This window comes from Cyclopterus lumpus, chromosome 18 (genome assembly GCF_009769545.1).
Source record: "Cyclopterus lumpus isolate fCycLum1 chromosome 18, fCycLum1.pri, whole genome shotgun sequence".
NCBI lineage: Eukaryota > Metazoa > Chordata > Actinopteri > Perciformes > Cyclopteridae > Cyclopterus > Cyclopterus lumpus.
Genome location: NC_046983.1, coordinates 450,001 through 477,500, shown reverse-complemented (window position 1 = coordinate 477,500; position 27,500 = coordinate 450,001). Strand labels below are relative to the sequence as shown.

General features: G+C 43.1%; 2 protein-coding genes across 2 annotated transcripts in view; both read left to right on the top strand.

Moving 5' to 3' along the window:
• The first annotated feature begins 10,150 nt into the window (after nucleotides 1-10,150).
• si:ch73-265d7.2 (C-type natriuretic peptide 2) lies at nucleotides 10,151-13,279 on the top strand. The gene is made up of 2 exons (XM_034557533.1): nucleotides 10,151-10,249; nucleotides 12,857-13,279. The coding sequence occupies exons 1-2, from the start codon at nucleotides 10,151-10,153 to the stop codon at nucleotides 13,133-13,135; spliced, it is 378 nt and encodes a 125-aa protein (XP_034413424.1). The 3' UTR covers nucleotides 13,136-13,279.
• Nucleotides 13,280-13,540: 261 nt separating this feature from the next.
• Nucleotides 13,541-27,500, top strand: part of zgc:85858 (uncharacterized protein LOC405879 homolog) — a 14,208-nt gene continuing 248 nt past the window's right edge. The window contains exons 1-2 of the mRNA XM_034557532.1: nucleotides 13,541-13,807; nucleotides 15,749-15,824. Coding sequence (XP_034413423.1) covers nucleotides 13,724-13,807; nucleotides 15,749-15,824 — 160 coding nt within the window. The 5' untranslated portion in view covers nucleotides 13,541-13,723. The remainder of the gene's footprint in view (nucleotides 13,808-15,748; nucleotides 15,825-27,500) is intronic.

The following is a 27,500-nucleotide window of genomic DNA, read 5'->3' as shown; positions in this document are numbered from 1 at the left end:
GATGGAGTGTGGTGGTGGAGCAGGTCTGAGGTAGGAGGGAGCCTGATGGAGTGTGGTGGTGGAGCAGGTCTGAGAGGTAGGAGGGGGCCTGATGGAGTGTGGTGGTGGAGCAGGTCTGAGGTAGGAGGGGGCCTGATGGAGTGTGGTGGTGTAGCAGGTCTGAGGTAGGAGGGGGCCTGATGGAGTGTGGTGGTGGAGCAGGTCTGAGGTAGGAGGGGGCCTGATGGAGTGTGGTGGTGGAGCAGGTCTGAGGTAGGAGGGGGCCTGATGGAGTGTGGTGGTGTAGCAGGTCTGAGGTAGGAGGGGGCCTGATGGAGTGTGGTGGTGGAGCAGGTCTGAGAGGTAGGAGGGGGCCTGATGGAGTGTGGTGGTGGAGCAGGTCTGAGGTAGGAGGGAGCCTGATGGAGTGTGGTGGTGGAGCAGGTCTGAGGTAGGAGGGGGCCTGATGGAGTGTGGTGGTGGAGCAGGTCTGAGGTAGGAGGGGGCCTGATGGAGTGTGGTGGTGGAGCAGGTCTGAGGTAGGAGGGGGCCTGATGGAGTGTGGTGGTGGAGCAGGTCTGAGAGGTAGGAGGGGGCCTGATGGAGTGTGGTGGTGGAGCAGGTCTGAGGTAGGAGGGAGCCTGATGGAGTGTGGTGGTGGAGCAGGTCTGAGGTAGGAGGGGGCCTGATGGAGTGTGGTGGTGGAGCAGGTCTGAGAGGTAGGAGGGGGCCTGATGGAGTGTGGTGGTGGAGCAGGTCTGAGAGGTAGGAGGGGGCCTGATGGAGTGTGGTGGTGTAGCAGGTCTGAGGTAGGAGGGGGCCTGATGGAGTGTGGTGGTGGAGCAGGTCTGAGAGGTAGGAGGGGGCCTGATGGAGTGTGGTGGTGGAGCAGGTCTGAGGTAGGAGGGGGCCTGATGGAGTGTGGTGGTGGAGCAGGTCTGTGAGGTAGGAGGGGGCCTGATGGAGTGTGGTGGTGGAGCAGGTCTGAGGTAGGAGGGGGCCTGATGGAGTGTGGTGGTGGAGCAGGTCTGAGGTAGGAGGGGGCCTGATGGAGTGTGGTGGTGGAGCAGGTCTGAGAGGTAGGAGGGGGCCTGATGGAGTGTGGTGGTGGAGCAGGTCTGAGGTAGGAGGGGGCCTGATGGAGTGTGGTGGTGTAGCAGGTCTGTGAGGTAGGAGGGGGCCTGATGGAGTGTGGTGGTGGAGCAGGTCTGAGGTAGGAGGGGGCCTGATGGAGTGTGGTGGTGGAGCAGGTCTGTGAGGTAGGAGGGGGCCTGATGGAGTGTGGTGGTGGAGCAGGTCTGAGGTAGGAGGGGGCCTGATGGAGTGTGGTGGTGGAGCAGGTCTGTGAGGTAGGAGGGGGCCTGGTGGAGTGTGGTGGTGGAGCAGGTCTGAGAGGTAGGAGGGGGCCTGATGGAGTGTGGTGGTGGAGCAGGTCTGTGAGGTAGGAGGGGGCCTGATGGAGTGTGGTGGTGGAGCAGGTCTGAGGTAGGAGGGGGCCTGATGGAGTGTGGTGGTGGAGCAGGTCTGTGAGGTAGGAGGGGGCCTGGTGGAGTGTGGTGGTGGAGCAGGTCTGAGGTAGGAGGGGGCCTGATGGAGTGTGGTGGTGGAGCAGGTCTGAGGTAGGAGGGGGCCTGATGGAGTGTGGTGGTGGAGCAGGTCTGAGGTAGGAGGGGGCCTGATGGAGTGTGGTGGTGGAGCAGGTCTGTGAGGTAGGAGGGGGCCTGATGGAGTGTGGTGGTGGAGCAGGTCTGAGGTAGGAGGGGGCCTGATGGAGTGTGGTGGTGGAGCAGGTCTGAGGTAGGAGGGGGCCTGATGGAGTGTGGTGGTGGAGCAGGTCTGAGGTAGGAGGGGGCCTGATGGAGTGTGGTGGTGGAGCAGGTCTATGAGGTAGGAGGGGGCCTGGTGGAGTGTGGTGGTGGAGCAGGTCTGAGGTAGGAGGGGGCCTGGTGGAGTGTGGTGGTGGAGCAGGTCTGAGGTAGGAGGGGGCCTGGTGGAGTGTGGTGGTGGAGCAGGTCTATGAGGTAGGAGGGGGCCTGATGGAGTGTGGTGGTGGAGCAGGTCTGAGGTAGGAGGGGGCCTGATGGAGTGTGGTGGTGGAGCAGGTCTATGAGGTAGGAGGGGGCCTGATGGAGTGTGGTGGTGGAGCAGGTCTGAGGTAGGAGGGGGCCTGGTGGAGTGTGGTGGTGGAGCAGGTCTGTGAGGTAGGAGGGGGCCTGATGGAGTGTGGTGGTGGAGCAGGTCTGAGGTAGGAGGGGGCCTGGTGGAGTGTGGTGGTGGAGCAGGTCTATGAGGTAGGAGGGGGCCTGGTGGAGTGTGGTGGTGGAGCAGGTCTGTGAGGTAGGAGGGGGCCTGATGGAGTGTGGTGGTGGAGCAGGTCTGAGGTAGGAGGGGGCCTGATGGAGTGTGGTGGTGGAGCAGGTCTGTGAGGTAGGAGGGGGCCTGATAATGGAGGGCTTTGTGAGTGAGGAGAAGGATTTTGTATTGGATCCGTTGTGGGACGGGGAGCCAGTGAAGGCTCTGGAGAACAGGGGTCTGGGAGTGGGTGAGCAGGCGAGCAGCAGAGTTCTGGATGTATTGGAGTTTGTTTAGGATTTTGGAAGATGTGCCATAAAGAATATTATTGCAATAGTCAATATGAGGATGTGATGGGCGGAGACGGGCTGAGATGTTTTTTAGGTGGAAGAAGGAGGTTCTGGTGATTTGTTTGACGTGATGTTCAAATGAGAGGTTGCTGTCAAACATGACTCCGAGGTTGAAGATGTGAGGGGAGGGAGACAGAGTGGAGTTATCGATGGTGAGGCAGAAGTTGTGAGATTTGGGGCCGATGATGATGATCATATCCGATTTATCACAGTTGAGTTTGAGAAAGTTGGTTTGCATCCATGATTTAATGTCAGTGAGGCAGTTGGTCAGAGTGGAGTGAGGAGTAGTGGTAATGGCCTTTGTGAAGATGTAGAGCTGGACATCATCAGCGTAGCAGTGGAAGAGGAGACCGTGATGACGTATGATGTTACCAAGAGGGAGCAGGTAGAGGATGAACAGAAGAGGACCAAGCACCGAACCCTGGGGGACGCCCTGAGACAGAGGAGCAGTGGAGGAGGTGCAATCTATATTAAATTGAGTGTAATAATTCTATTTATTATAGTGCAATAATTATATTTATTATAGTGTACTAATTACATGTATTATAGTGCAATGATTATATTTATTATAGTGTAATATATATATATTTATTACAGTGTAATAATTACATGTATTATTGTGCGATGATTATATTTATTATAGTGTAATGATTATATTTATTATAGTGTAATAATTATATTTATTATAGTGTAATAATTATATTTATTTTAGTGCAATAATTAAAATGTATTCTAGTGTAATAATGACATGTATAATAGTGTAATAATTACATGTATTCTAGTGCAATAATGACATGTATAATAGTGTAATAATTACATGTATTCTAGTGCAATAATTACATGTATAATAGTGTAATAATTACATGTATTCTAGTGCAATAATTACATGTATAATAGCGTAATAATTATATTTATTATAGTGCAAAAATTTATTTATTTTCGTGCAATAATTACATGTATTCTCGTGCAATAATTCATCACCTTCATCATCAGACTGATCAGATGTTGTGTTGTTGATAGGAAATCAGGCAGGAAGTCAGGCAGGAAGTCATGTAGGAAGTCAGACAGGAAGTCAGGTAGGAAGTCAGACAGGAAGTCAGACAGGAAGTCAGACAGGAAGTCAGACAGGAAGTCAGGCAGGAAGTCAGGTAGGAAGTCAGACAGGAAGTCAGGCAGGAAGTCATGTAGGAAGTCAGACAGGAAGTCAGGTAGGAAGTCAGACAGGAAGTCAGGTAGGAAGTCAGGCAGGAAGTCAGGTAGGAAGTCAGACAGGAAGTCAGACAGGAAGTCAGGCAGGAAGTCATGTAGGAAGTCAGACAGGAAGTCAGGTAGTAAGTCAGATATGAAGTCAGACAGGAAGCTTCTAAAGATTTATCTGAATGGTTTGTTTCTCTTAAAACGTTCTGTTTTAAGGTGTGTGTGTGTGTGTGTGTGTGTGTGTGTGTGTGAGAGAGAGAGAGAGTGTGTGTGTCACTGTGGGGGGGGGGGGAATGTTGTGCGTCACAACACACAGAGATTTGGTTTTGTGATCAGCGACCTCTTTCTATAAGGTGATTGATGAGGCATTCTTCCTGTGAGTGTGCGTGTGTGTGTGTGTATGTGTGTGTGTTTGTGTGTTTAATGTGCGTGGTCGAAGACCTCAGAGGCTGAATGGGGGGCGGGTTTTTTTCTGACTGGGACAAAGATGGTCATTAAATACACACAAACACACACACCTATCCATCTGTAGCCCCGCCCCCTTCCACAGGAAATAGTTGCTCACAACAACATGGTCGCCGTGGTGACAGTTTACGACGAGGCTGGACAACCGAGGTCGGAGGTGAAGAGGATCTATAGAGAGAGAAGACAGTGATAAGCAGAATACTGGAAGAGAAAGAGGATGCTTCAGGATGCGTTAGCAGCTAAAGCTACCTCCGGAACCTCCTCAAGGACTTTTGGTACCATCTGAAAGGTCATAAAACCCCCTCAAGGCTTGTTGATAACTTCTAAAAGGTTATAGAACCCCCTTAAAGCTTGGGTGTACCTTCTGAAAGGTCATAGAACACCATGAAGGCTCGTTGGTACCGTCTGACAGGTCATAGAACCCTCTCAAGGCCCGTTGGTACCTTCTGATAGGGTATAGAACCCCCTCAAGTTCGTATGGTACCTTCTGAAAGGTCATAGAACCTCCTCAAGGCTCCTTGGTACCATCTGAAAGGTCATAGAACCCCCTCAAGGTCTTATGGTACCTTCTGAAAGGTCATAGAACACCCTCAAGGCTTGTTGGTATCATCTGAAAGGTCATAGAACATCCTGAAGGCTTATTGGTACCGTCTGAAAGGTCATAAAAACCCCTCAAGGTCTTATGGTACCTTCTGAAAGGTCATAGAACCTCCTCAAGGGTCCTTGGTACCATCTGAAAGGTCATAGAACCCCCTCAATGTCTTATGGTACCTTCTGAAAGGTCATAGAACTCCTTCAAGGCTTGTTGGTATCATCTGAAAGGTCATAGAACATCCTGAAGGCGTGTTGGTACCGTCTGAAAGGTCATAAAACCCCCTCAAGGTCTTATGGTACCTTCTGAAAGGTCATATAACGCCTTCAAGTCTGGTTGGTATCTACTGAAAGGTCATTGAACCCCCTCAAGGCTTGTTTGTACCTTCTGAAATGTCATATAACCCCCTCAATGCTCATTGGGACCTTCTGAAAGGTCATAGAACACCATGAAGGCTCGTTGGTACCATCTGAAAGGTCATAGAACCTCCTCAAGGGTCCTTGGTACCATCTGAAAGGTCATAGAACCCCCTCAAGGTCTTATGGTACCTTCTGAAAGGTCATAGAACTCCTTCAAGGCTTGTTGGTATCATCTGAAAGGTCATAGAACATCCTGAAGGCGTGTTGGTACCGTCTGAAAGGTCATAAAACCCCCTCAAGGTCTTATGGTACCTTCTGAAAGGTCATAGAACGCCTTCAAGTCTGGTTGGTATCTACTGAAAGGTCATTGAACCCCCTCAAGGCTTGTTTGTACCTTCTGAAATGTCATATAACCCCCTCAATGCTCATTGGGACCTTCTGAAAGGTCATAGAACACCATGAAGGCTCGTTGGTACCATCTGAAAGGTCATAGAACCCTCTCAAGGCCCGTTGGCACTTTCTGAAAAGTCGTAGAACACCCTCAAGGCTTGTTGGTACCATCTGAGAGGTTATAGTATCCAATCAACGCTCGTTGGTACCTTTTGTAAGGTCATAGAAATAAAGAAAGAAATGTACACTTTTTTTTATCCTCGTCGGTAACTTCTTCTCTGCACCCAACCTTAGTAACCTTTTGGGGACCGTGGGGCTTAAAAGGTTAAGGAGCAGTGGGCTGCAGTGAAGCACCGGGGAGCAACTTCTGTGTGTTGCTCAAGGACACTTCAACATGCAAGCTTGTTTGTACCTTCTGAAAGGTCAATGAACTACCTCAAGGCTTTTTGGTACCTTCAGAAAGGTCATAGAACACCATCATGGTGTGTTGGTCCTTTAAAAAGGTTGCGGTGATGGTCTAAAATGAAAATGTATGTACTTTAATAAAAAACTGTTTTTTTATATAATTTAGGTTGCATTTCTTTTTTCCATTGATGCATATTCTATATTTTATGCATATTTATATTCTACAATCTGTACACATACAACATCCCTGACCTTTGACCTCACATCGGATCAGGAACAACTCCCCAAAAATAACCTTTGACAGGGAAAAAAGTGAAGAAACCTTCAGGAGAGCAACAGAGGAGGATCCCTCTCCCCGGATGGACAGATGAATAGATGTCATGTGACCAGATGAACAGAGTTACAGAGTTACATAAACACATTACATGAATGTATGAATGGAACTCCAATCCATGAAACAGAAGGAGGTAGAGAGGAGGGGGGGCGGGGCATCAGCAGGGCCAAGGCAGGAGGCCGGGCCACCAAAAATTCTTTTTTTAATAGTCAGGACGGAGAGATCTCATCCTCACCAACGGTCTGAACATGTCCAGTTTGTTGTGATTTAAGTTGTTCTCTGATCACTCTTGTGTTTTCTTTGAGAGTCTCCTGTTCACAAAGGTCCAGACCGAGGTTGTGACAACGCGTTACATCCCTGGAAACACCAGTGGACTAGTTATCCAGAGGTTCTCCTCCACACAGCCCAGATAGCTTCATAGAGAAGAGTGTCGTTAGGTTGCAGCGGGTGTAAGAGAGGTAGGTGGGGGAGGACCGCCATCTTAAAGATGTGGTTTTGAAGAAGTTCGGCTGGCTGTGTCGAGTGTTTAAGTAGTGGCGGTTAGGGTCGTATGGACTTCGGTACGAGTCTAGTCGGAAGGCGAAGGTGGGTTGAGGCAGACCGTGTTGGTTGGTTGGTCTTGCTGAGTTGGAGGTGATGGATGATGGTGTCGTGAGGACAGAGAGGTATGTCGCAATGGATGGTGGTCGGAGTTTGAGGTGGTACAGCGCAGGAGGCCGAAGAAAGCCAGCAAGACAACTGACTTTAATACTTTGCCCATGAAGGGAAACGCTAGCCTGAGCGGTGAGTATGGTGAGGGGGTCTGAAGTGAGAGGCAGGTTAGGTGGGAAGTCAGCTTTATGGAGACCTTTAGGCTGGACGCAGAAGCGTCGGGTGGAAGAGCCGCGTGGGGGAGTGAACGGGTTCAACGTGCTTACTGTAAAAGTACTTAGGGCTCGGATGATTGGCTGAGTTCGGGGCGTGGCCTTTGTTCCCGAACTATGTTAAAAAAACACCATTAGGTCTCCAGGATCCCCTTTAATGACCAAAAACCTGTAGGTCTCCAGGATCCCCTTTAATGACCAAAAACCTGTAGGTCTCCAGGATCCCCTTTACTTACCAAACACCTATAAATTCATTTTCGAGGAACCATTTAAACTTACAGTAAGTACCTCTGATACCTTTGGAAGGACTCTGTCACTCTCCTCATAGACTCAAGGATAATCTGTTTTTGTTTGTGTGTGTGAGCGTGTTTGTGTGGAGTGTGTGTGTGTGAGCGTGTTTGTGTGTGTGTGGAGTGTGTGTGTGTGTGCGTGTGGAGTGTGTGTGTGAGCGTGTTTGTGTGTGGAGTGTGTGTGTGGAGTGTGTGTGTGAGCGTGTTTGTGTGTGGAGTGTGTGTGTGTGCGTGTGGAGTGTGTGTGTGAGCGTGTTTGTGTGTGGAGTGTGTGTGTGAGCGTGTTTGTGTGTGGAGTGTGTGTGTGTGTGTGTGTGAGCGTGTGTGGAGTGTGTGTGAGCGTGTTTGTGTGTGGGTGTAGAGTGTGTGTGAGATCCGTCGTCGGGGGTAACAGTGGGAAGAATGTGTGACATCACGGCGCTGAGTCGTATTTAAGGCCGTTGAACTAGCTCGTAGACCAGCACGTGGACCAGCTCGTAGACCAGCTAGTAGACCAGCACGTGGACCAGCTCGTAGACCAGCTAGTAGACCAGCACGTGGACCAGCTCGTAGACCAGCTAGTAGACCAGCACGTGGACCAGCTCGTAGACCAGCTAGTAGACCAGCTCGTAGACTAGCCAGTAGACCAGCACTTGGACCAGCTCGTAGACCAGCTAGTAGACCAGCACTTGGACCAGCTCGTAGACCAGCTAGTAGACCAGCTCGTAGACTAGCCAGTAGACCAGCACTTGGACCAGCTCGTAGACCAGCTAGTAGACCAGCACTTGGACCAGCTCGTAGACCAGCTAGTAGACCAGCTCGTAGACTAGCCAGTAGACCAGCACTTGGACCAGCTCGTAGACCAGCTAGTAGACCAGCACTTGGACCAGCTCGTAGACCAGCTAGTAGACCAGCACTTGGACCAGCGACCCGTCCTGACAGGACAGACTCTGAGACCAATCTGTTGGAATATTTCTCTTCATCTCGTAAGTTCCTTTTCTTTGATATGATCAATAACGTTTTACATCATTCAATCCGACCATAAAACAATATATATATATATATATATATATATATATATATATATATATATACATATGTATGTGTATATACATACATATATGTATCTACATATTGATGTGTATGTATATACATATATGTATCTACATATTTATGGGTATATTCTATTCAATTCAGTTTATTTTGTATAGCCCAATATCACAAATCACAACCTCCCCTCAGAGGGCTTTACAATCTGTACACATACGACATCCCTGACCTTTGACCTCACATCGAATCAGGAACAACTCCCCAAAAATAACCTTTGACAGGGAAAAAAGGGAAGAACCCTTCAGGAGAGCAACAGAGGAGGATCCCTCTCCCCGGATGGACAGATGAATAGATGTCATGTGTACAGAATGAACAGAGTTACATAAACATAAGGCAAACCTGATTCAGCCCTAACTATAAGCACTATTAAAGAGGAAAGTCTTAAGTCTATTCTTTAATGAGGTGACTGTGTCTGCCTCCAGGACTGAAAGTGGAAGCTGGTTCCATAAAAGAGGAGCTTGATAACTGAAGGCTCTGGCTCCCATCCTACTTTTTAGGACTCTAGGAACCACAAGTAGCCTTTAAGAGACTTATTAGAGCAGCCTGATAATAAGGAGTTGCAGTAATCTAGTCTGGAAGTAACAAACGCGTGAACCAGCTTTTCTGTATCTTTTTGAGACAAGATGTGCCTGATTTTTGAAATGTTACGTAGATGAAAAAATGCAATCCTTGAGATTTGCTTAACGTGGGAGTTAAAGGACAAGTCTGGGTCAAAGATAACTAGAGATTCTTTACAGTGGTGTTGGATGCCAGGGAAATGCCATCTACAGAAACCACATCACCAGATAATATATATACATGTATGTATCTACATATTTATGTGCATATATATATATATATATATATATATATATATATATATATATATATATATATATATATATATATATATATATATATATACATACATGTAGGAGCGCAGGAATGAACGCAGTAGACAAGCTTTCTCTGTTTGGTTGTTTATTCCACTCTCACAAATATTTACCTTGTGACACTGACATCCCGTCACCTCAACGCCATTGTGTTGCCATGGTTACGATAATTGCTCTTAAAGGGACACTGTCATCTATATCGTAAGCCACCCCACTAGTCCTGTGAATGATGTGCTCCAAGCCGAGTCCCCTTCATAAGTCCCCCCAGAATTCACCAAGACGAGAGAGAACAAAACAACAGTCAAAGTCGCAGATCCCGGGTCTGTGACCTTGGGGATGAACCCTCCAGGGACCCGGAGCAGCTGGCCGTAAACTAACTGGGCGGATGAAGCTTGAAGGCCCTCCTTGGGGGCTGTCCTGAGCCCCAATCCGACCCACGGGAGCCTTTGAGCGATGGAACCGCTCACACAACCCATGAGCCTGTGGGTGGTGAGCAGTAGTACGGTGGAGCTTCACCCCCAGAGGCTCCAGAGCTCCGACGTCAATCTATATATACAAATATGTATACACATATATATATATATATATATACACACAAGATAATCTGTTGCCATGGTGATAAGTTATTCATTGAAACTAATTTTCGTTCTTCTTTTTCTCCAAAGAAACTAAGATGGCTGCTTCATCTTCCTCCTCTTTCCTTCCTCTCCTCCTCCTCTTCCTCACCGTTGGCGTGGAGTCGAGACCTTCACACCAACGACATGACCAACAGGTCTGTGGAGACTAACTTCCTCATCTACTTCTTTATTTACTTCCTCATCATTATCATCTTTATCGCAATCACCATTATCATCATTCAGTCAGGTGACCAGAGAAAGAGACAGGTGACCAGAGAGAGACAGGTGACCAGAGATAGAGACAGGTGACCAGAGAAAGAGACAGGTGACCAGAGATAGAGACAGGTGACCAGAGAAAGAGACAGGTGACCAGAGAGAGACAGGTGACCAGAGATAGAGACAGGTGACCAGAGAAAGAGACAGGTGACCAGAGAGAGACAGGTGACCAGAGATAGAGACAGGTGACCAGAGAGAGACAGGTGACCAGAGATAGAGACAGGTGACCAGAGATAGAGACAGGTGACCAGAGATAGAGACAGGTGACCAGAGAGAGACAGGTGGCCAGATAGAGACAGGTGACCAGAGATAGAGACAGGTGACCAGAGATAGAGACAGGTGACCAGAGAAAGAGACAGGTGACCAGAGATAGAGACAGGTGACCAGAGATAGAGACAGGTGACCAGAGATAGAGACAGGTGACCAGAGAAAGAGACAGGTGACCAGAGAAAGAGACAGGTGACCAGAGATAGAGAAAGGTGACCAGAGAGAGACAGGTGACCAGATAGAGACAGGTGACCAGAGATAGAGACAGGTGACCAGAGATAGAGACAGGTGACCAGAGATAGAGACAGGTGACCAGATAGAGACAGGTGACCAGAGATAGAGACAGGTGACCAGAGATAGAGACAGGTGACCAGAGATAGAGACAGGTGACCAGAGATAGAGACAGGTGACCAGATAGAGACAGGTGACCAGAGAAAGAGACAGGTGACCAGAGAAAGAGACAGGTGACCAGAGAGAGACAGGTGACCAGAGAGAGACAGGTGACCAGAGATAGAGACAGGTGACCAGAGATAGAGACAGGTGACCAGAGAAAGAGACAGGTGACCAGAGATAGAGACAGGTGACCAGAGATAGAGACAGGTGACCAGAGATAGAGACAGGTGACCAGAGAGAGACAGGTGACCAGATAGAGACAGGTGACCAGAGATAGAGACAGGTGACCAGAGATAGAGACAGGTGACCAGATAGAGACAGGTGACCAGAGATAGAGACAGGTGACCAGATAGAGACAGGTGACCAGAGATAGAGACAGGTGACCAGAGATAGAGACAGGTGACCAGATATAGAGACAGGTGACCAGAGATAGAGACAGGTGACCAGAGATAGAGACAGGTGACCAGAGATAGAGACAGGTGACCAGAGATAGAGACAGGTGACCAGGGATAGAGACAGGTGACCAGAGAAAGAGACAGGTGACCAGAGATAGAGACAGGTGACCAGAGATAGAGACAGGTGACCAGATAGAGACAGGTGACCAGAGATAGAGACAGGTGACCAGAGAAAGAGACAGGTGACCAGAGATAGAGACAGGTGACCAGATAGAGACAGGTGACCAGATAGAGACAGGTGACCAGAGATAGAGACAGGTGACCAGAGATAGAGACAGGTGACCAGAGAAAGAGACAGGTGACCAGAGATAGAGACAGGTGACCAGAGATAGAGTCAGGTGACCAGAGATAGAGACAGGTGACCAGAGATAGAGACAGGTGACCAGAGATAGAGACAGGTGACCAGATAGAGACAGGTGACCAGAGATAGAGACAGGTGACCAGAGATAGAGACAGGTGACCAGAGAAAGAAACAGGTGACCAGAGATAGAGACAGGTGACCAGAGATAGAGACAGGTGACCAGATAGACAGGTGACCAGAGATAGAGACAGGTGACCAGATAGAGACAGGTGACCAGAGATAGAGACAGGTGACCAGAGATAGAGACAGGTGACCAGATAGAGACAGGTGACCAGAGATAGAGACAGGTGACCAGATAGAGACAGGTGACCAGAGAAAGAGACAGGTGACCAGAGATAGAGACAGGTGACCAGAGATAGAGACAGGTGACCAGAGATAGAGACAGGTGACCAGATAGAGACAGGTGACCAGAGATAGAGACAGGTGACCAGAGAAAGAGACAGGTGACCAGAGAAAGACAGGTGACCAGATAGAGACAGGTGACCAGAGATAGAGACAGGTGACCAGAGATAGAGACAGGTGACCAGAGAAAGAGACAGGTGACCAGATAGAGACAGGTGACCAGATAGAGACAGGTGACCAGAGAAAGAGACAGGTGACCAGAGATAGAGACAGGTGACCAGATAGAGACAGGTGACCAGAGAAAGAAACAGGTGACCAGAGATAGAGACAGGTGACCAGAGAAAGAGACAGGTGACCAGAGATAGAGACAGGTGACCAGAGATAGAGACAGGTGACCAGAGAAAGAGACAGGTGACCAGAGATAGAGACAGGTGACCAGAGATAGAGACAGGTGACCAGAGACAGTTAGGTGACTCCACCAACTTTGTAGCCCAGTGCATGATGGGAAACCCCTGGCTGTCGCCACATCAGAGAGCTGATTGGTTCTCAGGTTTGACAACAAACACAACGTTTAGTATAAAACCCTTTTTACTTCAGGCTCGATTGTTAGCGGTTAGTCTCAGGTTTAGTCTGAAGACATATCTTGTGTGGGTGAACTGTCTTCTCAGGTCTTACACTCTCTGTTCGGCTCTCGGCTCTCCTCTCTCATCTTGGCCCCTCCCACCTCTGATGACATCACAGAGGGCTCAGCAGGACGCCCCGCCTCCTTGTCTACCTCTGGGGGATTAGCCAGTGGGCGAGAGGTGGCACCGCGGTTCCTCCTGGACCTCCTGCGGCAGCAATCCAAGACAAGGAGGCGGAGCAGGAAGTCCATGGTCGGGGGCGGGAGAGGCTGCTTCGGGATGAAGATGGACCGCATCGGCTCCATCAGCGGGCTGGGCTGCTAGAGTGACCTCTGACCTCCAGAGACTACAGCTGACCTGTATGACCTCTGACCTCCAGAGAATTCATGCTGGAACTATACTGAACAAGTACATAGGTAGACATCCTACCGATGACCCCCTGGCTACAGCACAGCCAGCATGTATGTATGTTTGTCTATCGGTGTGTGTGTGTGTGTGTGTGTTCGACCAGCTGCAGTCTCACTGCACAATGAAATTAAATAAAAGAGAAACTACTTGGCTCATTTTTTTATCACAAATCAATATTTCTGTATTATAAATTATATATACAGTATATATTTGTAGACATAGTATATATATATATATATATATATATGTAATAAAAGCAGCATATAATACGTATTTATATGTATTAAATGTTTTCCTGCCACTAGAGGGCTGAATGTCCCGTGTCACGTGACGAGGATAGTCGCCTCACGGTTAGCTCGTTCGGCTAGCAGCCAGCTAGCAGTTAGCATCTCATTCGGACGGACGGAAACAAACAGCGGGACGTTTTCACCGGAACCGGTGCCCCTCCACTCGTCCTCCCGGTCCCCGTCCTCCTGGTTCCAGACCCGCGCTGAACCCTGAAACATGTCGGCGCTGCAGCGGATGAAAGTAGCGAACGAGCGGCACAGCAAGACCATCACCCAGCGGGGCCACGTCCAGAAGACCTCGGTACTGGTTCTGGTTCCCCGTATTCCTGTATTCATAGTTAGGGTGCAGCTACAGGCTAGTGTCGCTGCCATTCAGATTCAGGGGTACAACCCTGGTCCTGGAGGCAGCTGGTCTCAGCATGGGAGCAGACATCATAATAATATATCACGTGAAGCTGACATCTTAAATAGGAGCATAGACATGAAGGGCCAGACTGATCCAGACTCCCATCACACTCCCGGAGGCCCCTCAGAGCTCCGCAGGGTACATTTATGATGTAATACTTCTTCCTCACTGCCTCACATGTCGTCTTTAATGCGACACGCACACACACGTGACCGGCCTTCGGTTGTTCTTCCCTTTTTTGACCCGCTTTGTCGCGCGTGAACACTGCGCATGCGCCGCGTGCCACAGGACCGGCTCGCGATAATGACAGATAATCTGTATTATCGCATGAGACACTTCCTGTCAGGCCTTATTAGGGCATGCTGCTGTATGTGTAGTAATACTGTGTCGGAGTACTCTGTTGTAGTACTGTGTTGTAGTACTGTGTTGTAGTACTGTGTTGTAGTACTGTGTCGTAATATTGTCTTGTAGTACTGTGTTGTAGTACTCTGTTGTAGTACTGTGTTGTAGTACTGTGTTGTAGTACTCTGTTGTAGTACTGTGTTGTAGTACTCTGTTGTAGTACTCTGTTGTAGTACTCTGTTGTAGTACTGTGTTGTAGTACTGTGTTGTAGTACTCTGTTGTAGTACTGTGTTGTAGTACTGTGTTGTAGTACTGTGTTGTAGTACTCTGTTGTAGTACTGTGTTGTAGTACTGTGTTGTAGTACTCTGTTGTAGTACTGTGTTGTAGTACTGTGTTGTAGTACTGTGTTGTAGTACTCTGTTGTAGTACTCTGTTGTAGTACTGTGTTGGAGTACTCAGTTCATCTGAGCTGTGTCCACTGACTTCTGGGACTTCCTGTATCTTGCTGAGTATATTCTTTAAAGAGGTTTCTCTGCTTTATTACTACTGTATCTGCTGTATTTAGTTCTACTAGAATGCTAGTCTGTACTGTCTTTCTAATTTTTACATTACATTACATCACATGTCATTTAGCTGTAAATGTCTCTTACTGATGGCACTTTGTAGTTTAATGTTATTGAAGAAATTGTACTTGCTTGATTCTTGTTGTTCTGAGTTTAATTCACTTATTGTAAGTCGCTTTGGATAAAAGCGTCAGCTAAATAAAATGTAATGTAATGTAATGTAGTACTGTGTCGTAATACTCTGTTGTAGTACTGTGTCGTTATACTGTGTAGTAATACTTGTGTACTAATGATTCTTCTCATTGTTGTAAATGTTGTAAAACACTGTTTATGTATGACTGTGTACGTGTATGACTGTGTATATGTATGTGTGCGTGTGTATAACTGTATGACTGTTTGTGTGTGTATGACTGAGTGTGTGTGTATGAATGACTGTGTGTATTACTGTGTGTGTGTATGAATGACTGTGTATTACTGTGTGTGTGTATGAATGACTGTGTGTATTACTGTGTGTGTATGACTGTGTGTGTGTGTATGAATGACTGTGTGTATTACTGTGTGTGTATGACTGTGTGTGTGTGTATGAATTACTGTGTGTGTGTGTGTATGAATGACTGTGTGTATTACTGTGTGTGTGTGTGTATGAATGACTGTGTATTACTGTGTGTGTATGAATGACTGTGTGTATTACTGTGTGTGTGTGTGTGTGTATGAATGACTGTGTGTATTACTGTGTGTGTGTGTGTGTATGAATGACTGTGTGTATTACTGTGTGTGTGTATGAATGACTGTGTGTATTACTGTGTGTGTATGACTGTGTGTGTGTGTGTATGAATGACTGTGTGTATTACTGTGTGTGTGTATGAATGACTGTGTGTATTACTGTGTGTGTGTGTGTGTGTATGAATGACTGTATGTGTGTGTTACAGCGACCTGTAAACGAGGAGAAGTCTCCAGTGGGTCCGTGGCTGCTCGCTCTGTTCGTCTTCGTGGTTTGTGGATCAGGTGAGAGATAGACAGGTAGACAGCTAGATATACAGGTACAGACATGTAGATATACAGGTAAACAGATAGATAGACAGGTAAACAGACAGGTAGATATACAGGTAAACAGACAGGTAGATATACAGGTAGACAGACAGGTAGACATATAGATATACAGGTAAACAGACAAGTAGACGGATATATATATATATATATATATATACAGGTAAACAGACAGGTAGATATACAGGTAAACAGACAGGTAGATATACAGGTAGACAGACAGGTAGACAGATAGACATACAGGTAAACAGACAAGTAGACATATATATATATACAGGTAGACAGATAGATATACAGGTGAACAGACAAGTAGACATAGATATACAGGTAAACAGACAGGTAGACAGATATATATACAGGTAAACAGACAGGTAGACATATAGATATACAGGTAAACAGACAGGTAGACAGATAGACAGACAGGTAAACAGACAAGTAGACATATAGATATACAGGTAGACATATAGATATACAGGTAAACAGACAAGTAGACAGATATACAGACAGGTAAACAGACAGGTAGACAGATAGACAGACAGGTAAACAGACAAGTAGACAGATATACAGACAGGTAAACAGACAAGTAGACATATAGATATACAGGTAAACAGACAGATAGACAGACAGGTAAACAGACAAGTAGACATATAGATATACAGGTAAACAGACAGGTAGACAGATAGACAGACAGGTAAACAGACAAGTAGACATATAGATATACAGGTAGACATATAGATATACAGGTAAACAGACAAGTAGACATATAGATATACAGGTAAACAGACAGGTAGACAGATATACAGACAGGTAAACAGACAGGTAGACAGATAGACAGACAGGTAAACAGACAGGTAGACAGATAGACGGACAGGTAAACAGACAGGTAGACATATAGATATACAGGTAAACAGACAGGTAGACAGATATACAGACAGGTAAACAGACAGGTAGACATATAGATATACAGGTAAACAGACAGGTAGACAGATAGACAGACAGGTAGACATATAGGTATACAGGTAAACAGACAGGTAGACAGATAGATATACAGGTAAACAGACAGGTAGACATATAGATATACAGGTAAACAGACAGGTAGACAGATAGACAGACAGGTAAACAGACAAGTAGACATATAGATATACAGGTAAACAGACAGGTAGACAGATAGACAGACAGGTAAACAGACAAGTAGACATATAGATATACAGGTAAACAGACAGGTAAACAGACAAGTAGACATATAGATATACAGGTAAACAGACAAGTAGACAGACAGGTAAACAGACACGTAGACATATAGATATACAGGTAAACAGACAGGTAGACAGATAGATATACAGGTACAGACAGGTAAACAGACAAGTAGACATATAGATATACAGGTACAGACAGGTAGATATACAGGTACAGACAGGTAGATATACAGGTAAACAGACAGGTAGACTGATAGATATACAGGTAAACAGACAGGTAGACAGATAGATATACAGGTAAACAGACATGTAGACAGATGGATATACAGGTACAGACAGGTAGATATACAGGTAAACAGACAGGTAGACAGATGGATATACAGGTACAGACAGGTAGATATACAGGTAAACAGACAGGTAGACAGATAGATATACAGGTAAACAGACATGTAGACAGATGGATATACAGGTACAGACAGGTAGATATACAGGTAAACAGACAGGTAGGCAGATAGACAGACAGGTAAACAGACAAGTAGACATATAGATATACAGGTAAACAGACAGGTAGATATATAGATATACAGGTACAGACAGGTAGATATACAGGTAAACAGACAGGTAGATATACAGGTAAACAGACAGGTAGGCAGATAGATATACAGGTAAACAGACATGTAGGCAGATATATATACAGGTAAACAGACAAGTAGACATATAGATATACAGGTAGACAGATATATATACAGGTAAACATACAGGTCGACAGGTAGATATACAGGTAAACAGACAGGTAGACATACAGGTAGATATATAGATATACAGGTAAACAGACAGATATATATACAGGTAAACATACAGGTAGACAGGTAGATATACAGGTAAACAGACAGGTAGACATACAGGTAGATATATAGATATACAGGTAAACAGACAGGTAGATATACAGGTAAACAGACAGGTAGACATACAGGTAGACATATAGATATACAGGTAAACAGACAGGTAGATATACAGGTAGACAGACAGGTAGACATATAGATATACAGGTAAACAGACAGGTAAACAGACAAGTAGACATATAGATATACAGGTAAACAGACAGGTAGACAGATAGACAGACAGGTAAACAGACAAGTAGACATATAGATATACAGGTAAACAGACAGGTAAACAGACAGGTAGACATATAGATATACAGGTAAACAGACAAGTAGACAGATATACAGACAGGTAAACAGACAGGTAGACAGATAGACAGACAGGTAAACAGACAGGTAGACATATAGATATACAGGTAAACAGACAAGTAGACAGATAGACAGACAGGTAAACAGACAAGTAGACATAGATATACAGGTAAACAGACTAGACATATAGATATACAGGTAAACAGACAGGTAGACATATAGATATACAGGTAAACAGACAGGTAGACAGACAGGTAAACAGACAAGTAGACATATATATATATATATACACAGGTAAACAGACAGGTAGACAGATAGATATACAGGTACAGACAGGTAGATATACAGGTAAACAGACAGGTAGGCAGATAGACAGACAGGTAAACAGACAAGTAGACATATAGATATACAGGTAAACAGACAGGTAGATATATAGATATACAGGTAAACAGACAGGTAGATATACAGGTAAACAGACAGGTAGGCAGATAGATATACAGGTAAACAGACATGTAGACAGATGGATATACAGGTACAGACAGGTAGATATACAGGTAAACAGACAGGTAGGCAGATAGATATACAGGTAAACAGACAGGTAGACAGATAGATATACAGGTAAACAGACAGGTAGGCAGATATATATACAGGTAAACAGACAAGTAGACATATAGATATACAGGTAGACAGATATATATACAGGTAAACATACAGGTAGACAGGTAGATATACAGGTAAACAGACAGGTAGACATACAGGTAGACATATAGATATACAGGTAAACAGACAGGTAGATATACAGGTAGACAGACAGGTAGACATATAGATATACAGGTAAACAGACAGGTAAACAGACAAGTAGACATATAGATATACAGGTAAACAGACAGGTAGACAGATAGACAGACAGGTAAACAGACAAGTAGACATATAGATATACAGGTAAACAGACAGGTAGACATATAGATATACAGGTAAACAGACAAGTAGACAGATATACAGACAGGTAAACAGACAGGTAGACAGATAGACAGACAGGTAAACAGACAGGTAGACATATAGATATACAGGTAAACAGACAAGTAGACAGATAGACAGACAGGTAAACAGACAAGTAGACATAGATATACAGGTAAACAGACTAGACATATAGATATACAGGTAAACAGACAGGTAGACATATAGATATACAGGTAAACAGACAGGTAGACAGATAGACAGACGGGTAAACAGACAAGTAGACATATATATATATATACACAGGTAAACAGACAGGTAGACATATAGATATACAGGTAAACAGACAGGTAGATATATAGATATACAGGTACAGACAGGTAGATATACAGGTAAACAGACAGGTAGGCAGATAGATATACAGGTAAACAGACAGGTAGACAGATAGATATACAGGTACAGACAGGTAGATATACAGGTAAACAGACAGGTAGATATACAGGTAAACAGACAGGTAGGCAGATAGATATACAGGTAAACAGACAGGTAGACAGATAGACAGACAGGTAGACATATAGATATACAGGTAAACAGACAAGTAGACAGGTAAACAGACAAGTAGACATATAGATATACAGGTACAGACAGGTAGATATACAGGTAAACAGACAGGTAGATATATAGATATACAGGTAAACAGACAGGTAGACAGATAGACAGACAGGTAAACAGACAAGTAGACATATAGATATACAGGTAAACAGACAGGTAGATATATAGATATACAGGTACAGACAGGTAGATATACAGGTAAACAGACAGGTAGATATACAGGTAAACAGACAGGTAGGCAGATAGATATACAGGTAAACAGACAGGTAGACTGATAGATATACAGGTACAGACAGGTAGATATACAGGTAAACAGACAGGTAGGCAGATAGATATACAGGTAAACAGACAGGTAGGACTGATAGATATACAGGTACAGACAGGTAGATATACAGGTAAACAGACAGGTAGACAGATAGATATACAGGTAAACAGACAGGTAGACAGATAGATATACAGGTAAACAGACAGGTAGATATATAGATATACAGGTACAGACAGGTAGATATACAGGTAAACAGACAGGTAGATATATAGATATACAGGTAAACAGACAGGTAGACAGATAGACAGACAGGTAAACAGACAAGTAGACATATAGATATACAGGTAAACAGACAGGTAGATATATAGATATACAGGTACAGACAGGTAGATATACAGGTAAACAGACAGGTAGATATACAGGTAAACAGACAGGTAGGCAGATAGATATACAGGTAAACAGACAGGTAGACAGATAGACAGACAGGTAAACAGACAGGTAGGCAGAAATATATACAGGTAAACAGACAAGTAGACATATAGATATACAGGTAGACAGATATATATACAGGTAAACATACAGGTAGACAGGTAGATATACAGGTAAACAGACAAGTATACATATAGATATACAGGTAAACAGACAGGTAGACAGACAGGTAGACATATAGATATACAGGTAAACAGACAGGTAGATATATAGATATACAGGTACAGACAGGTAGATATACAGGTAAACAGACAGGTAGATATATAGATATACAGGTAAACAGACAGGTAGATATATAGATATACAGGTACAGACAGGTAGATATACAGGTAAACAGACAGGTAGATATACAGGTAAACAGACAGGTAGGCAGATAGATATACAGGTAAACAGACAGGTAGACAGATAGATATACAGGTACAGACAGGTAGATATACAGGTAAACAGACAGGTAGGCAGATAGATATACAGGTAAACAGACAAGTAGACATATAGATATACAGGTAGACAGATATATATACAGGTAAACATACAGGTAGACAGGTAGATATACAGGTAAACAGACAAGTATACATATAGATATACAGGTAAACAGACAGGTAGACAGACAGGTAGACATATAGATATACAGGTAAACAGACAGGTAAACAGACAAGTAGACATATAGATATACAGGTAAACAAACAGGTAGACATATAGATATACAGGTAAACAAACAGGTAGATATATAGATATACAGGTAAACAGACAGGTAGACAGACAGGTAAACAGACAGGTAAACAGACAAGTAGACATATAGATATACAGGTAAACAGACAAGTAGACAGACAGGTAAACAGACACGTAGACATATAGATATACAGGTACAGACAGGTAGATATACAGGTAAACAGACAGGTAGACAGATAGATATACAGGTACAGACAGGTAAACAGACAAGTAGACATATAGATATACAGGTACAGACAGGTAGATATACAGATAGATATACAGGTAAACAGACAGGTAGACAGATAGATATACAGGTAAACAGACAGGTAGATATATAGATATACAGGTAAACAGACAGGTAGACAGATAGACAGACAGGTAAACAGACAAGTAGACATATATATATACAGGTAAACAGACAGGTAGATATATAGATATACAGGTACAGACAGGTAGATATACAGGTAAACAGACAGGTAGGCAGATAGATATACAGGTAAACAGACATGTAGACAGATGGATATACAGGTACAGACAGGTAGATATACAGGTAAACAGACAGGTAGACAGATAGATATACAGGTACAGACAGGTAGATATACAGGTAAACAGACAGGTAGGCAGATAGATATACAGGTAAACAGACAGGTAGACAGATAGATATACAGGTAAACAGACAGGTAGACATATAGATATACAGGTAGACAGATATATATACAGGTAAACATACAGGTAGACAGGTAGATATACAGGTAAACAGACAAGTATACATATAGATATACAGGTAAACAGACAGGTAGACAGACAGGTAGACATATAGATATACAGGTAAACAGACAGGTAGATATACAGGTAGACAGACAGGTAGACATATAGATATACAGGTAAACAGACAGGTAAACAGACAAGTAGACATATAGATATACAGGTAAACAGACAGGTAGACAGATAGACAGACAGGTAAACAGACAAGTAGACATATAGATATACAGGTAAACAGACAGGTAAACAGACAAGTAGACATATAGATATACAGGTAAACAGACAGGTAAACAGACAAGTAGACATATAGATATACAGGTAAACAGACAAGTAGACAGATAGACAGACAGACAGGTAAACAGACACTTAGACAGATAGATATACAGGTACAGTCAGGTAAACAGACAAGTAGACATATAGATATACAGGTACAGACAGGTAGACAGATAGATATACAGGTACAGACAGGTAGATATACAGGTAAACAGACAGACAGATAGACAGACAGGTAAACAGACAAGTAGACATATAGATATACAGGTACAGAGAGGTAGATATACAGGTAAACAGACAGGTAGGCAGATAGATATACAGGTAAACAGACAGGTAGACAGATAGATATACAGGTAAACAGACAGGTAGGCAGATATATATACAGGTAAACAGACAAGTAGACATATAGATATACAGGTAGACAGATATATATACAGGTAAACATACAGGTAGACAGGTAGATATACAGGTAAACAGACAGGTAGAAATACAGGTAGACATATAGATATACAGGTAAACAGACAGGTAGATATACAGGTAGACAGACAGGTAGACATATAGATATACAGGTAAACAGACAGGTAAACAGACAAGTAGACATATAGATATACAGGTAAACAGACAGGTAGACAGATAGACAGACAGGTAAACAGACAAGTAGACATATAGATATACAGGTAAACAGACAGGTAGACATATAGATATACAGGTAAACAGACAAGTAGACAGATATACAGACAGGTAAACAGACAGGTAGACAGATAGACAGACAGGTAAACAGACAGGTAGACATATAGATATACAGGTAAACAGACAAGTAGACAGATAGACAGACAGGTAAACAGACAAGTAGACATAGATATACAGGTAAACAGACTAGACATATAGATATACAGGTAAACAGACAGGTAGACATATAGATATACAGGTAAACAGACAGGTAGACAGATAGACAGACAGGTAAACAGACAAGTAGACATATATATATATATATACACAGGTAAACAGACAGGTAGACATATAGATATACAGGTAAACAGACAGGTAGATATATAGATATACAGGTACAGACAGGTAGATATACAGGTAAACAGACAGGTAGATATACAGGTAAACAGACAGGTAGGCAGATAGATATACAGGTAAACAGACAGGTAGACAGATAGATATACAGGTACAGACAGGTAGATATACAGGTAAACAGACAGGTAGATATACAGGTAAACAGACAGGTAGGCAGATAGATATACAGGTAAACAGACAGGTAGACAGATAGACAGACAGGTAGACATATAGATATACAGGTAAACAGACAAGTAGACAGGTAAACAGACAAGTAGACATATAGATATACAGGTACAGACAGGTAAACAGACAAGTAGACATATAGATATACAGGTAAACAGACAGGTAGATATATAGATATACAGGTAAACAGACAGGTAGACAGATAGACAGACAGGTAAACAGACAAGTAGACATATAGATATACAGGTAAACAGACAGGTAGATATGTAGATATAAAGGTACAGACAGGTAGATATACAGGTAGATATACAGGTAAACAGACAGGTAGGCAGATAGATATACAGGTAAACAGACAGGTAGACAGATAGATATACAGGTAAACAGACAGGTAGACAGATAGATATACAGGTAAACAGACAGGTAGATATATAGATATACAGGTACAGACAGGTAGATATACAGGTAAACAGACAGGTAGATATATAGATATACAGGTAAACAGACAGGTAGACAGATAGACAGACAGGTAAACAGACAAGTAGACATATAGATATACAGGTAAACAGACAGGTAGATATATAGATATACAGGTACAGACAGGTAGATATACAGGTAAACAGACAGGTAGATATACAGGTAAACAGACAGGTAGGCAGATAGATATACAGGTAAACAGACAGGTAGACTGATAGATATACAGGTACAGACAGGTAGATATACAGGTAAACAGACAGGTAGGCAGATAGATATACAGGTAAACAGACAAGTAGACAGATATACAGACAGGTAAACAGACAGGTAGACAGATAGACAGACAGGTAAACAGACAGGTAGACATATAGATATACAGGTAAACAGACAGGTAGACTGATAGATATACAGGTACAGACAGGTAGATATACAGGTAAACAGACAGGTAGACAGATAGATATACAGGTAAACAGACAGGTAGATATACAGGTAAACAGACAGGTAGATATATAGATATACAGGTACAGACAGGTAGATATACAGGTAAACAGACAGGTAGATATATAGATATACAGGTAAACAGACAGGTAGACAGATAGACAGACAGGTAAACAGACAAGTAGACATATAGATATACAGGTAAACAGACAGGTAGATATATAGATATACAGGTACAGACAGGTAGATATACAGGTAAACAGACAGGTAGATATACAGGTAAACAGACAGGTAGGCAGATAGATATACAGGTAAACAGACAGGTAGACAGATAGACAGACAGGTAAACAGACAGGTAGGCAGAAATATATACAGGTAAACAGACAAGTAGACATATAGATATACAGGTAGACAGATATATATACAGGTAAACATACAGGTAGACAGGTAGATATACAGGTAAACAGACAAGTATACATATAGATATACAGGTAAACAGACAGGTAGACAGACAGGTAGACATATAGATATACAGGTAAACAGACAGGTAGATATATAGATATACAGGTACAGACAGGTAGATATACAGGTAAACAGACAGGTAGATATATAGATATACAGGTAAACAGACAGGTAGATATATAGATATACAGGTACAGACAGGTAGATATACAGGTAAACAGACAGGTAGGCAGATAGATATACAGGTAAACAGACAGGTAGACAGATAGATATACAGGTACAGACAGGTAGATATACAGGTAAACAGACAGGTAGGCAGATAGATATACAGGTAAACAGACAAGTAGACATATAGATATACAGGTAGACAGATATATATACAGGTAAACATACAGGTAGACAGGTAGATATACAGGTAAACAGACAAGTATACATATAGATATACAGGTAAACAGACAGGTAGACAGACAGGTAGACATAGATATACAGGTAAACAGACAGGTAAACAGACAAGTAGACATATAGATATACAGGTAAACAAACAGGTAGACATATAGATATACAGGTAAACAAACAGGTAGATATATAGATATACAGGTAAACAGACAGGTAGACAGACAGGTAAACAGACAGGTAAACAGACAAGTAGACATATAGATATACAGGTAAACAGACAAGTAGACAGACAGGTAAACAGACACGTAGACATATAGATATACAGGTAAACAGACAGGTAGACAGATAGATATACAGGTACAGACAGGTAAACAGACAAGTAGACATATAGATATACAGGTACAGACAGGTAGATATACAGATAGATATACAGGTACAGACAGGTAGATATACAGGTAAACAGACATGTAGACAGATGGATATACAGGTACAGACAGGTAGATATACAGGTAAACAGACAGGTAGACAGATAGATATACAGGTACAGACAGGTAGATATACAGGTAAACAGACAGGTAGGCAGATAGATATACAGGTAAACAGACAGGTAGACAGATAGATATACAGGTAAACAGACAGGTAGACATATAGATATACAGGTAGACAGATATATATACAGGTAAACATACAGGTAGACAGGTAGATATACAGGTAAACAGACAAGTATACATATAGATATACAGGTAAACAGACAGGTAGACAGACAGGTAGACATATAGATATACAGGTAAACAGACAGGTAGATATACAGGTAGACAGACAGGTAGACATATAGATATACAGGTAAACAGACAGGTAAACAGACAAGTAGACATATAGATATACAGGTAAACAGACAGGTAGACAGATAGACAGACAGGTAAACAGACAAGTAGACATATAGATATACAGGTAAACAGACAGGTAAACAGACAAGTAGACATATAGATATACAGGTAAACAGACAGGTAAACAGACAAGTAGACATATAGATATACAGGTAAACAGACAAGTAGACAGATAGACAGACAGACAGGTAAACAGACACTTAGACAGATAGATATACAGGTACAGTCAGGTAAACAGACAAGTAGACATATAGATATACAGGTACAGTCAGGTAAACAGACAGACAGATAGACAGACAGGTAAACAGACAAGTAGACATATAGATATACAGGTACAGACAGGTAGATATACAGGTAAACAGACAGGTAGATATACAGGTAAACAGACAGGTAGGCAGATAGATATACAGGTAAACAGACAGGTAGACAGATAGATATACAGGTACAGACAGGTAGATATACAGGTAAACAGATAGATATACAGGTACAGACAGGTAGATATACAGGTAAACAGACAGGTAGACAGATAGGTAAACAGACAATTAGACAGATAGATATACAGGTAAACAGACAGGTAGACAGGTAGATATACAGGTAAACAGACAAGTATACATATATATATACAGGTAGACAGACAGGTAGACAGGTAGATATACAGGTAAACAGACAGGTAGACAGATAGATAGACAGGTAAACAGACAGGTAGATAGATAGACAGACAGGTAAACAGACACGTAGACATATAGATATACAGGTAAACAGACAGGTAGATAGATAAATAGACAGGTAGACATTTAGATATACAGGTAAACAGACAGGTAGACATATAAATATACAGGTAAACAGACAGGTAGACATATAAATATACAGGTAAACAGACAGGTAGATATACAGGTAGATAGATAGATATACAGGTAAACAGACAGGTAAACATACAGGTAGATATACATGTAGATAGATAGATATACAGGTAAACAGACAGGTAAACATACAGGTAGATATACATGTAGATAGATAGATATACAGGTAAACAGACAGGTAAACATACAGGTAGATATACATGTAGATAGATAGATATACAGGTAAACAGACAGGTAGACATATAAATATACAGGTAAACAGACAGGTAGATATACAGGTAGATAGATAGATATACAGGTAAACAGACAGGTAGACAGATAGACAGGTGACGCTTAGGACAATGACTGGAAGCATGGGTAAACTGTTAGCTTGCATGTTGTTGATTGAACCGCTGAGTCCTCTCTGGTTAATGTGTG

Excerpts from the sequence above, each read along its gene's own strand:
- si:ch73-265d7.2 (XM_034557533.1), top strand. The coding sequence starts at position 10,151 with ATGGCTGCTTCATCTTCCTCCTCTTTCCTTCCTCTCCTCCTCCTCTTC. Across the intron at positions 10,250-12,856 it reads ACCAACGACATGACCAACAG|GTCTTACACTCTCTGTTCGG; the intron begins GTCTGTGGAGAC and ends CTGTCTTCTCAG.